General features: G+C 43.2%; 1 protein-coding gene across 1 annotated transcript; it reads left to right on the top strand.

Annotated features, from left to right (window-relative positions):
* The first annotated feature begins 348 nt into the window (after positions 1-348).
* edem3 (ER degradation enhancer, mannosidase alpha-like 3) lies at positions 349-13,902 on the top strand. The gene is made up of 20 exons (XM_047336996.1): positions 349-1,611; positions 1,735-1,780; positions 2,454-2,554; positions 2,816-2,855; positions 3,175-3,287; positions 3,465-3,618; positions 4,276-4,410; positions 6,080-6,185; positions 6,484-6,581; positions 7,195-7,320; positions 7,409-7,492; positions 7,655-7,738; positions 8,125-8,249; positions 8,923-9,094; positions 9,185-9,330; positions 9,456-9,600; positions 9,888-10,079; positions 10,354-10,519; positions 10,969-11,154; positions 12,665-13,902. The coding sequence occupies exons 1-20, from the start codon at positions 1,493-1,495 to the stop codon at positions 13,018-13,020; spliced, it is 2,694 nt and encodes an 897-aa protein (XP_047192952.1). The 5' UTR covers positions 349-1,492; the 3' UTR covers positions 13,021-13,902.
* Positions 13,903-14,071: the final 169 nt, after the last annotated feature.

The following is a 14,071-nucleotide window of genomic DNA, read 5'->3' as shown; positions in this document are numbered from 1 at the left end:
TATTACTCGAAAAATAATGTCCCCTGTGCGCTGAATGATTTTTTCCCGAGCTTTATAAGCAACGCAAATGCAACACAGGTGAGAATGGGTGGGACTAATGTGTCCAGGGTTTTTGCCTTCCGAGATATACTTTCAGGTAGCGCATCCGCCCGATCATGTGATCACTGTAAAATACGTTTAAAACTCAGAGTTAGGTTCTATATGTGTGTAAACGCACGGTTAATGCCATGGTTATTGCTGCATCGATACATCCTAGCGAAGCACAGGTGATTCGATTGTCAGCCTGTGACCAAATGGCACCTGAGAATCAAAACTCAGGGTTTAGCTGCTCCCTCGACCAGGAAGCGGATGTTGTCGACGTTATCGTCGATACGCTACGGCATCCGGAGTCACATAACAAGGCTGGCTAGCCCGGCGAAATCTGCTGTTTACGGTGAAATTATTCAATTTATATTTGAACGGACAGGGAGGATAACCCGATCGGGTCCGTTGCTCAACAATGGACTCGGTATTTGTCGACTCATGTCCGTGTCCTCGGTCTGTACATGGACACCAGTTTGGCTAGTTAGCGCAGCCTGGCTAACAGGCTGATTGAACACTTGACAAGTGCCCGGCGGCTTGTCTGAATAGGTGACGGGGGGAGAGACCGCACACAGGAGGGAATCATTTACTTTATACCTACGAAGGTTGACCGGAGAAACACCTGACTGGAACTGGAGCTGATGTGAGCGAGCGCTTCCAAGGACTGTTAGCTTGACTGTTGGTTTTATTGGCTGTGGATTGTAGATAAAGTAAACCCCGAGGGATGTGATCTTCAACACGATACTGAGAAACTCGACAGGGGCAGATTGCGTGGTGGGACAATGTGCCTTGAATGTGACATTGTGTTTTGATAGCGATCACCTTTCGGTGCAAAATACAAGATCCAATCTGTGTCAATTTCCATATTCAGATCGCCGGGTTAATTTGACTAATTTGCTGGTTCGCTCAGGGGCAGAGTCACATGTACCGTTGGTCTTTTGCAAGTCAACGTGTCACACGTCCTGTTAAGGTCCGGGTGACGGCGTGGAAAGGTAAACAGGTGCGACACACCAACACGGGAACACTTTTGCACCACACCGTATGTCTGAGAGACGCCCCGTCATCTGATCACTCGAAATTACATGCCCACAAAAATATGTAATTGCAGTCTTGGCGTGTAGGTGCACGGACCGCGAGAATCGGCCACTCTTTGACTCATAGTCCTGTGATGGGTGTCTGCTGAGGAGAGACAGATGGAGAGTACGCGGCGATGCTTGTACTTGAATAACAAACTAGGGTTGTGTCGTGGTCCTTTATAACCACTGGAGATGACATATTACATTGATGGGATAGTGTAGGAACTGTATTTCTGTGGTGTCTTTGCTTATTTGGTGCCGTCGGGCTAGGACAGGTGGTAATGACTAGATATTTGCTCAGTGACTGACCGAGAGCCGAGCTGTACTTGTGCTGTATGCTGCCATCTTGCCCACCTGCCACGATGCCACCCGCTCTGCTCTTACTGACGCTGATGTCCGGGGCACTGTGCGGTCTCGGACAGGCCATGTCCCGGGAGGAGAGGCACAGGTTGAGGTGAGCTGACAGAAACATACAGCACTGTTGGAAAATAGTGTGAGGAAAGAGAAATCATTTTCTCTCCTGAAAAGATGTTACACGTGTTGACTGGTGTGTGTGTCTTCTGTCTCTTCACCGAAGGAACCAAGTGGTTGAGATGTTTGACCATGCATATCAGAATTACATGGTGAGTTCTTCAAAGGAAAGGAAGACGCTTTATTAAAGCCCACACGATTTATGTATAAGTTTGCTGGTATGAAAACATACATTTATTTATTAAAACTTAAAACTATTTGTTTTTATAAACAATGCAGAAAAGGCGTGCATTTATATTTTCATTTTACGTAAAAATTGATTCTATATAGTTCTACATATTTTCTTGTATTTGTGTTTTTATTTTAATTATAGTTATTTATAATAAATCTTATGGTCAAACTGTATCAATATCAAGCCTCAATTACATTTCTTTGTCATAAGTGTTTGATAACGACATCTTGGGAATCATTACCAATTGTCTTAAAATATATATATAAATCTGCTGATATATAGGTATATCAGGTACCCAAATATGGGTACCGGGCTCCTAAAACCCATATCAGTAGGGCTATAAACTTTCCAGCTTCTTAGGTGACTATTTTAAAAAATAAAGACAAATTGCTAATGTTTTGGTGCATGGTTTTTTTTTTTTGACAGTCACCATAAATATTTCATGTGACTTCTTTCATGAAACTTTTTTCATGTTAGGATAATTCCTGTCCTATTTCAGGATTACTGAGGTCTAATCAGAATGAGCTGGCCACCTGATAGAAACCAAGATGAAGTCAAGGTCATGCTGTTAAAAGTTTGTTTGTGTTTCCCAGGACCATGCATACCCAGCAGATGAGCTGATGCCTCTAACATGCAGAGGAAGAGTACGTGGGCTTGAACCCAGTCGAGGTGACGTAGACGACGCTCTGGGAAAGTGAGTCCCACACGGCCTTTGTTCCCAATGTATTGACTGAGTAATGACGGTGTGGGTTAAAGCCACACACATCACCACACCTGCTCTATCTCTTTTCTCTCACTCACGTCAGAGGGGGAAGGTGGAGCCAAATTGTTATTTATTTTATAAATTGTATCTTACTTATACATGCTGAACAACCTTCATTGTGTTGAATATTATTTATTTTTTCCCCTGGCTTTAGCAGTCTTGGTAAAAAGTTATTCTCTCTCTCTCTGCTAGGTTCTCTCTGACCCTCATAGATACTCTGGATACTCTGATGGTGAGTATCAGTGTGGAGTATTTTTGTGTTTTAGGTAATTTCTTGACTGCATGTGAATCCGTAGAGTTTATAATGAGACAGTATGTACGCTATATAGAAACATCATCTCATATTTTTGTTATATTTTGCCTGTGTGACTCTTTAATACTGTAGAATTTAGAGAGAAATGTCAGTGTGACGAGTTAAAAATTAACAACGTTAAATATTAGTATTTTTCTGAACAGAATCCAATGTTCTTTATTCCACTTTTAGACCGTGGCATGGTCTACTGTATAATTGGGCCTAATTTTCATAATCATGTACCGTTTCTCATTGTCAGCTTTTGAATAAGACGACAGAGTTTGAGGCTGCGGTGAGGAGAGTCCTGTCAGATGTGAGGCTGGATAATGACATTGTTGTCTCGGTCTTTGAAACCAACATTCGGGTCCTCGGGTAAGATTGGACCGGTCTGTCGACACATAATGACTGTGAAGAAATACGTCTCTGATGTACTGTTTCTATTTCATTCTTCACTAAACAGAATAGCCGAAGTTTAAAATACATAAAAGACAGAAGCAACAGGGGATTGCGTCCTACTAACACTGGCCTGTGATTGATGTGTGTGTTCAGTGGTCTATTAGGAGGGCACTCCATGGCTGTGATGCTGAAGGAGGGAGGTCAGCACATGCAGTGGTACCAGGATGAGCTCCTGCACATGGCCAAAGACCTGGGTCTGCGACTGCTGCCAGCCTTCAACACCAGCAGTGGCCTGCCTTACCCCCGGGTGAGACAGATCCCACAGACAGAATATACATTCTGCAATTAAGCTTGTTAATGCCAGAAATAAACCTAAAACACACATTACACGTTCTATAATGGTTTTTTTTAGCATGAATATCATCCATTAGTGCAGCGAAGGCTCTTCACGCTGTATGCCAATACATTTAGTTTAGTTTATGGGATAATATTGCAGGAAAACTTTGGCTCTGATTGTAAGACAACACCTGCTCCTCTCCCTGAAATGATTAAACCTGTGAAGCTTTAGCAATTACTGAGTAAGAAGAGTCAAGGAAGACTAATCATTCATTTCTGGACAAGTCAGTAATGTAGAAAAAGTAGAAGCAACATTTTTAGTTTTAGTTTTTTTTTTAAGGTCTTCATTAAACATATCTGATCATATATGTTTTATAAAAACATTGAGTTATTGCTCACACTTTGATGGGTTGTAATGCGACATGTTGACGTCTTCATTTAGCTCGCTGCATCGTTTCCGATCATGGCTGCATATTTCCATTTTCTGCTTCGCTGCTCTGCACGCAGCTGTCACGGCCTTCAGCCGCAGACATTTTCACGGCTGACTAGTTTTCTCTTGCAAATGTGTGTCTCTAAAGTCAGAATTTTTTTTACATGTTTTTTTTTTTCTTTTCTTGCTGCCTGACAGGTGAATTTGAAATATGGAGTCAGGGGTCCCGAGACGAGAACGGGCACAGAAACAGACACTTGTACAGCGTGTGCAGGAACCATCATCCTGGAGTTTGCTGCCTTAAGTCGCTTCACTGGGGATCCTGTGTTTGAGGTATCATAATCTCATCAGATTTCTTGGGGTTACTCTGATATGAGGAACCCAGTGGACCTATCAACACTCATAATGTTGGTTAACCACATTGATAAACAATTGAAACAATATAGACAAGTGTACAAAATGTCACAGAAGCAGTGGAAATAGTTATTGGCATAAAATAATCTCTTTGACTGAAACGAGTTCCCTCTTTTGACATTGACAAGCTATTTAAAAGCAGAACAGTTATAATAAAATCCTCCTCGACTTGAGGAAGAACTGATTAGAAGTTGGTGGTCAAAGATCAAGGCCGCTGTGACCCATAAAACACATTGTTGGCCATAACTCAATAATGTTTATGCTGTCTTGTCGAGATATCACACAAATGTCTAATGTGATTAAATTACGATATTTTATATCCACAAATTCAAATGTCAACCTCATAATGTTCTGCAAATACACTCTGTCCCTTATTCAATTTGTTTTTGTAGTCTTCACTACATGTAACTTGAGTCTGGACAGATAAGGGCGTAACTGCCGCTTGATTGAGCCGGTAATTCTAGTCTTTTCTTTTTTTTCTTTTGGTTTATGTAACCGACCTGTTGTTTGACAACAGTATCTGCCATGTATCTCATGAACAGTATTCACAGTTCTCTCCTCTTGTTTTACTTTTCACATATTTAAACAGCTCGTATTATCATATTGAGTTGATGGATCAGATGTAGCTTGTCAATCATTTTGGACAGGTTCCATAGCAACAGCATTCAAGCACTAGTTAGCCCACTGATAATACAGCTATGTTTCTACTGGTGCTCATTCACTTCTCTTCAAAACAAACAGTATTTTGTTAATTCCTTCTTTTGAATTACAGACATGAAACTGCTCCATGTCACCATTTCTTTCTCCACTTCTATATTTATTTCTTTGAATAAATGCTTTATCGTCTTTATACCCAGACGATCTCCAGGAATCACTGGCTGAAGAAGCCTCAAAACTTTTCTTGTCATCATCCATGTTTTCTCAGCCAAATGGAATCCAAACAGCAATATTCAGATTTACACATTTGAAGGGGCAGTAAGCGAATCGAAAGCAATACACGTTTTGTAAAAATCAGCAACTATTTCCTCACCGTCTGATAGCTGTTGGTTTTGTGTGTGCGCCGAAAAAGAATCCAGGTTTTTTTCGGCTCGCACAGCCCTGGCTCTGTAAATCGAAAAAAAACAAAAAAATGGTGCAGACCGCACCTTACAACACTGCGAGTGCAGTTTGTAAACATCACTCGTGGACACCTTAAGAGACCTGCCAGCGGGTGGGGCTGCAGTTTTGGCATAGTGGTTTGCGCGTCGGCCTCCCATACTGAGGTCCCAGGTTCGTGGCCCGGCCAGAGCAGTAAAATCACAACAACAACAACAACAACAAAGAGAGACACAAGCTCTCTCCAAAGACATGTCAAAATGACAATATTTTCCCCCCGTGTTAACATATTATAACCTGGGACTGGTACATTTCCTGGCATCAGTAGAATGCTGAACAGGCAAACATTCAATCACCATAATCAGTCTAACAGTGGATAGCTACTGCAGATCGATCTTTACTTTTTTAGGTCAATAATGCCCCCCCCCCTCTCTCTCTCTCTCCCCCTCTCACACACACAAACACACACACACACACACACACACACACACAGGCCCATGCACGGAGAGCCTTGGACTTTCTGTGGGAGAAGAGACAGAGGAACAGCAATCTGGTGGGAACCACCATCAACATTCACTCTGGAGAGTGGGTCCGAAGAGGTGAGAGAAGGGGGGACTGAAAGAGGGAGGTAGGATGACATAAATGAGTGACAGGCTGGTGGAGGGTGTGAAAGAAGATTAGGGGTGAGACAGGGATGAAGAGTGGAGAGGCTGTGGCAGTTATGGATTGATGAGGAGACAAGATTGTGGAAAAGAGAAAATTCAGTTTACTGCCACGAGTCTATTCTCTGTTAGGGATGAGTCAGATGCACAAAGAGGGAGAAGATAAAAACAGAACATTTGTTGCTCCCCTGATTTCTCTTGTCTAATGATGTTATGTATGATTGTGTGTCTCCAGACAGTGGAGTCGGAGCGGGAATTGACTCATACTATGAATACCTACTAAAGGCCTACATCCTCTTGGGGGATGACCTGTTTCTGCAGCGGTTCAATATCGTGAGGACACACACACACACGCACACACACACACACACACACACACACACACACACACACACACACACACACACACACACACACACACACACGGGCACGCACACACGGGCACGCACACACATTTGCCAGAGTAATTTGATGCCTCTTTGCATAATGGCATATTGTCACAGGAACATTTTCCATTTGTCCATTACAGGATTTTGTGTTGTCCTACAGCTCACAAGTTGGAACACAAGTGTCCATATTTCAGCCATTCACAGGTTCATAATTGTCGACTACAATGGGTTTACATGCTGCTCTGATATTCAGAATAGACATTATTGTTCTCATAGTGTGATATTCAGAATACACATTATTGTTCTCATACTGTACATACAAGCTTCTTTTCACCCTCGCTCTGTTTTAGCTCTTGGCCCGCCTGCTCTGGGCAGGGATGTTATTTGGTGATGTAGATGCTTCACACACAAAAAGATCAGGAATGCAAACAACAAACATTTTCTATGGGTCAGGTCACAAAAAGCATCATATTGGCAGTTTAAAATATTGCTTTAATTTTTTTTCACACTTTAAACATTTTCTCAACCTGTTCAATCCTTTGATTTGTTTAATTTAGCACTATGCCTCCATAATGAAGTACATCAGCCAGCCTCCCCTGCTCCTGGACGTCCACATTCACAAACCTTTGCTTCCTGCTCGCACCTGGATGGACTCTCTGCTGGCTTTCTTCCCTGGACTGCAGGTAGAGGCCGGATCATGTTATTTAAGGTTTTTAAGGTCTGTCTCTGTGTCCATTTCACACTTAACATTACATATTGTGCATGTCTCAGGTGTTGAAAGGAGATATCCGTCCTGCTATCGAGACCCATGAGATGTTGTACCAAGTTACCAAGAAACACAACTTCCTCCCAGAGGTAATCTGACTCCGCAATAATGACTGGGGCTTAAAACGGGTTCAAAGTGAACCAACCCTCATTTCACGCGACATTGCTGCATTTTACCTTGGTCTGTCTGTTCTAATTACAACGCTTGGGAAGTGTGCCCTGACCCCTTCGCCCTTCTCCGTCTGTCCCCAGGCCTTCACTACTGATTTCAGGGTACACTGGGCCCAACATCCCCTGAGGCCTGAGTTTGCAGAGAGCACCTATTTCCTTTACAAGGTAATTTATCACGGAAGCTTGACATACTGCAGGCATTCTCTTTTCTCTGCCACAGTCCAGAGGTAAACGTGACGTCTTTTGCCATATACCGATTTATGTTAAATGTTTGTCAACTTGCTGTTTGACCTCAAGTGTCTTTGACTTAAATCTCAAGGTGCATCAGGACTCTCCATTTCTCTAGCAAACACACCACAGACGAGTGTTCATAATAATCACATAATAATATTTAACCTTTGACATTTTAGTGTATGATTAACATTTTAATCATTTGTCGTAGGAATAGAAGTCAAGTCTTGTGCCTGACAAGATTTCACTGGAGCCTTCTTCTTCATAGTTGTTGTCATGTCCTCTGTTATGACCACACTTTTGTCCTCTGGTTCTCCAAGGCAACCGGAGACCCTTACTACCTGGAGGCCGGTCGCACCATCCTGGACAACCTCAATCGCTTTGCCCGTGTTCCCTGCGGCTTCGCTGCAATGAAGGACGTCCGCACTGGGAGCCATGAGGACCGGTGAGAACATAAAGAGTCGGATGATTTGTTAGGAAGATGGATGACTGTACAATCAGATTTACATACCATTGAGATACAGTAATATGTAAAGGCTTTAAGGAAATACAAAAAGTGACAGTTGGATAGATTAAATGTTATGTAATGATCATTGGATACAAAACGATAAACCAGGACAATTGTTGGATTATCTTTGTGCCTGACACTAACTAATACTGAATTTCTGTGGCTGGTATTTGATATTTGAGGATTTAAAATCTTAGTACAAAATAGTAATCTCTTTTAACAAACTTAAGATAAAGTTGTTCTCTTTAATTTGGTTATTTCAAGGGTTATGTAGTGAAGCCCGACATTTTTACAGTTCAAAACAACTATATTTGTTAATATTACATTACATAATATAAGGCAAATTTATGTTTATAGGACATTATCATACACAGATCATTCAATGTGCTCTACAGAAATAAAAAAAACATGAAAGTAGCATGAGCAAAACATTACGAATGGGAAAACATTAAACATTTACAAAGAGTATAGAAGCACTGATCAAAAAACAGTTAACGTGTAATTCAAGTGCAGAATTAAGTGAAGTAAAGTCATCGGAAAATAGAAAAGTTTTTTCACTTCCTTTTGAAGCATGGTTATGGTTACACAGTACCTCTCCTCCTTTTCTCAGAATGGACTCGTTCTTCCTCGCTGAGATGTTCAAATACCTGTTCCTGTTGTTTGCTGACGCGGAGGACATTCCGTTTGACGTGGAGGACTATGTCTTCACAACCGAGGCCCACCTGCTTCCTCTGTCCCTGTCCGCAGCCCCGCACTCTCCCTTAGTCTCCTCAAATAGAACGGTAATCGACATGATGCAGTTATAATTACAAACTGGAAAAGTGATTTATCAATTGTGCTTTAACAAAACCTGCCAAACATTCATTCTTCAGTCCGAGGAGGAGCTGGACGACTCTAACTTTGATTGGACCTGTCCTAACACCCGTCTCCTGTTTCCTGACCCCGCCTACCCTCGTAACTTGAGAGACCCAATCCGCAGTGCTGTGGACAAGAGCTGCCCTCGTCCGGCTCCTTACCGGTATCTATATAAATACATACTTTACCAGGTCATATGCCTGCACTGATTATCCGTTTTTTCCTAACTACTGTCTCTTCCACCTTTTCTAACTTCTTGCTCTTCTTCCCCCTTCACCCTCCTGTCAGGGAGCCTGGTATGGGTCGTCCTCCCTTGAGGGCTCAGGACTTCATGGCAAACAACCCTGAACACCTGGAGCTGCTGAGGAGGATGGGAGTCAGTCTCATCCACCTGAAAGATGGCAGGGTGCAGCTGGTCCAACACGCCACACAGGTATAATGATTTAGGAGAGGAGAAACTACCTTTTGACAATGTGAAGATTCAGTTATTCTTCAAAGAGCAGTATTAAGTCATATTATTCACTGCATTATGAATTGTGCATTGATGTCATTTATGTCAGTAGAGGCTTCTGTGCATCTGTATTATCATTTAGTTATGAAACTGCAAGAAAATGTTGTGATTCTGTTGCCGTTACATTAAGAGACCCATCCCAACCTTCAAATCTATGGTATTCTCTCCATGCCGACTCTTCTCCCCCAATCTTTTGCACCCACACCTAGGCGGTGAGTGCAGTAGCGGCAGAGGACGGCGTGCGCTTCATGCAGGAGATGATGGAGCTGTCCAGCCAGCAGCAGAAAGAGCAGCTGCCTCCCCGAGCCATTCAGATTGTCTCACATCCGTTCTTAGGCAGGGTTGTCCTGACCGCTGGCCCAGCACAGTTTGGCACAGACCTGTCCAAAAGTTCCACTGGGGTGAGTGGGTTTTCTAGCTTCGCCAAGCTGCAAGGTTTCAAAGGGGCACTTGCGCTCCTGTTAGTTTTTCCTAAGAGAGCCACTCACTTTTCCTCTGTGCTTTTGAGAGGGAGCTCCCTCTGTCAGGCAATTTTTCCTAATTCAAAACAGAAGAAAAGATGAGTTTTCAGTTTCAGCAGTAATGAGAACATCTGTGATTCAACTGCCGCTCTGTGAAACCACATAATATCAACATCTGCTACTTCATTCTTTGCCTCTTTCCTCCTGCGTACAGGTACGAGGCTTTGTGACTGTGGCTGAACCCTACAGTGGCTGCACGGAGATCACCAACGCTGAGTACGTCCAGGGCCACATCGCTCTTCTCCAGAGGGGTCAGTGCATGTTTGCAGAGAAGGCCCGACACATCCAGAAGGCCGGCGCCATCGGAGGCATAGTCATCGGTGAGTGCGACCAGCTGACAACACAAGATGGAAGATGACTACGTTGTGACTAGATTAGCGCTCTATAAACGGATTATCTTGATGACAGTCTGTCGAATGGGGTTCTGCACATCGCATGGTGACTGAATAATAAGGCAGGGCTTGTTTCTCAAAAAGTTGCAGATGCACTAATAAAAGATTATAGAATTGACAGTAAATTGTCAATTAATCTCCTTTGATATTGTTAAATGATTGTCTACCTCGAAAAATGGTCCCAAAACTAAAAGCTGTTGAATTTACAAAAATGCAAAAGAGTGAAAAAACAAGAAATTATTTCAGTTCAGTTTAGTTTTTTTGCCTTGTGAAAGAAGTTCAGTGATGAACGGATTACCCATGTCATTGTCAGTTAATTGACTATCTTTCACACATCCTTCATTCTCCTACCTTTCCTTCTCTGTTTCTTCTCCCAGACGACAACGAGGGCAGCAGCAGTGACACGGCTCCCCTGTTTCAGATGGCTGGGGACGGCCGCAACACGGAGGACGTCACCTTGCCTGTGCTCTTCCTCTTCCACAAGGAGGGCAACATCCTGTTGGAGGCGCTGAAGGAGTACAGGGAGGTGGAAGTGCTGCTAAGCGACAAAGCCAGAGACAGAGGTGTGACATTGCTCCCTCTCATGCCTCCCCACTGGTTTCAAGCTCTTGTGTTTGTTCCACTCATCTCTCTAGATAAGACTGATCACATCGGTGCACTAATAACTCTCGACTGACTGATCCCCATTATGCGGTTTGCCTTTATAAATTAAAGATGAGGTGCAGGCATTATGCGAAGTCTCACAGATCGTGACTCATTCTGGAGCCACCCACCAGCTGTGGGTTTAATTGTGCATGGTGGAGATTTACACCCTTATCAATATTACACCCTCATTCTTTTTTCTTCCTTCTCCTCGTTTGCCAAATCCCTCTTTTCCCTGTGGTGAACTGTAACTCTACCTTTCCTCTCCTCTCTTTCTTGGTTTCTCTTCTTTTGTCATAACCCTCTCCACTTTGGAAAAGCAGCAGCCATATTCAAAGGTAAACCTGTTCCTGGCAGCCTGATTGAGGGCAGTAAGTACTCTCTTCTTCTCCTTCGTCCATTAGGCACATTTTGGATGTGTTCCTTTCCTTTGACTTTATCTCTTTTTTCCCTCCTTACATTCATTTCTCCCCTTCTCCTCTTCCTCACTCAGCTCTTTTTCTACAGGATTCTGTTTGTGTTTGATAGAGAAGCTTAGTGCAGACAGTGTTTTGTCATTTGTTATCCCCCTCAGTGTTTAGGACATGACAGGTCTTTGTCATTTTCCAAACAGGAGCGAGGCTAGACAGTGCATCACTAGATTTCCACCGTTTAATACCTCATACTTTTGTTTTTGGTCGGCTTGTCTTGATTTTCTCTGCATTTACTTTCAAATAATAAGCTGTGCTGTCAAGACTGTAAAATGGCAAACATTTCAGAACTAAGGTTAAGAAGTGAGAGACTATTATTTTAAGTAACAAATCAGAGCACCATGCAGCAGAATAGATGCTTACTGAAAAACACACGTGATCACAAATCCTGTGATTTAAGGGTCACCGTGGGCACTGTTACCCCATAATGATCAGATGGCGTGTGTATATATGTACCTGAATTATGCAAGCCTTGAAGTAACAGTCATTGTCCGTGGCCACTGGGTGTATTCCCTCGACTGTATCATAAAAATCACACATCGTTCCTTAACACATTTAGATTCTGCGGTGAGACGTTTTTTGTTTGTTTTATTACAAACTATAACAGATCAAATTGACTTTTTTTTAACCACATATCTTTCGAAATTCACAGAACAACCTCTTGCAAAATTCCTTTTTTCCCCCGTTGACTCTGTTTGGTTGTGCTATGTGAGAGAGGCTCTATCCTGCGGGAAACATGACTCACCATCAGCATCATGCTGTTATGGCTGACAGCCTCTCGATGAAAACGGTTCTATTTTTGACTGAGAATGGCAACCAGGCATGTTGTATAGATTACTGACTGCAGAGGAGGAAAAGAGCTCTCTGTGTGCGTGTGTGTGTGCGCTTGTGTGCGTGCGTGCGTCCTGGCACGTCATCTTGTGTAGAGCCGTTCAGTCTCACACCCCTGCTTCCTTTTCAGGTGTTAATGTGCAAGAAGCGGAGGAGGACTGCTTAACGGAGGCAACAACTCCCACCTCATTCGAACCTACCAGCCAATCGCAAACAAGCATGGTGGAGCTGGACGAATCCGTTTCACAGGAGGTTGCTCCGTCACAAGAAACTAGTCACGTCGAGGAAGTAAGTCCACCGGAAGTGGAGGCCGCTCCTGCAGAGGTGGAGGTCGATGTCCCTCCGCCCGAAGAGGAGAGAGACTCTGACAGGAGAGAGGAGTCTGAGGGCGACACAGACTCAAGCAGCCAGTCAGTGGATGAACTGTTGGCTGATTGGCGGGAAGACTTGGAGGCTTTCCAGCAGATGGAGAAGGATGAGCTCTGACAGTCGTCGGGGCGTGTAGCACCCTGGGACTGTGGTAAGATCCTACCATGGTAGCGTCACACCAGCCTCAATCTGTTGAACTCAAATGAAAGTGGGGAGAGGTCTTTCATGACAGTTTCTCCTCTTGTTCTCTGTGGATGGTACCACGTGCCAAGGTCACCCACTTACTGTATGTCCGGACCATAACAAAGATCTTTTATCCTGGTAGATGATGGATGAGTGACCAAGCTTCTTACCTCACTTTCTCATGCACTTTCTGTTAATCTGTCATAACAAAACCTAACGGATCAGACTGTGTAACAGTGTCCAAATTAATTCTCACATTGATGTTCTCTATGCATTTCTTACTCCCTGTTGCTCAAACAAATGCTGGTGCAACAACTTCATTCTGACTAATTCATCCATCGACCAATTTTATTGAAACAGGATTATTAATCGTGATGATACTGTCACTGTCCTTGTGGTCTTGGGCCAGTTAAAGACTTGATTCATGTGGGGATCTGTGGCATCAAAATGAGCTGCAGGATTATTATTATTATTTTATGGCTGTATGTTTAGACAAACTCAACACCAAATCACTCTCTGTTGAGGAATATGAAGTCATCTGTCAGTGTAAATATGTATTCGTCCAACGCGTGTCGACTGAAACCATGTAGTGCTGTTCGCTCAGGTTCTGGTTCTCCTCAACCCACAAACTCTGGACCACATCGGGTGGAGCAGACACACCCTCAGCAGCATGGTGGGATGGATGACTCACCCACAGGCCGCCACGGGGGGGCGCTATATGATCTGTGTCATGCTGTACCTGCTGGCTCACTGGAAGGAGCAGAAAATAAGCCAATAAATAAACATGATGAATTTGAATAAAAATTCTCGAGTGAACTGGGGAAGACTGACCTGATTCTTTGAGCCCATGCACTTTAAACACTTTGGTTAAGATGATGCAGTTTAAGAGAAACGTAGTATTTTGCTGTATTAGGATGATGGCTTATTCTCTGTTGACAATACAGAATATTAAGCAAATATCCTGTCTGTGGAATTCCAGAGGAGG

Source organism: Scophthalmus maximus, chromosome 13, assembly GCF_022379125.1.
Source record: "Scophthalmus maximus strain ysfricsl-2021 chromosome 13, ASM2237912v1, whole genome shotgun sequence".
In the NCBI taxonomy this organism is placed as follows: domain Eukaryota; kingdom Metazoa; phylum Chordata; class Actinopteri; order Pleuronectiformes; family Scophthalmidae; genus Scophthalmus; species Scophthalmus maximus.
The sequence above is the reverse complement of the archived record's forward strand: the minus strand, read 5'-3'. Positions and strand labels throughout refer to the sequence as shown.

Excerpts from the sequence above, each read along its gene's own strand:
- edem3 (XM_047336996.1), top strand. The coding sequence starts at position 1,493 with ATGCTGCCATCTTGCCCACCTGCCACGATGCCACCCGCTCTGCTCTTA. Across the intron at positions 1,781-2,453 it reads ATGCATATCAGAATTACATG|GACCATGCATACCCAGCAGA; the intron begins GTGAGTTCTTCA and ends TGTGTTTCCCAG. Across the intron at positions 9,331-9,455 it reads CCTCGTCCGGCTCCTTACCG|GGAGCCTGGTATGGGTCGTC; the intron begins GTATCTATATAA and ends CCCTCCTGTCAG.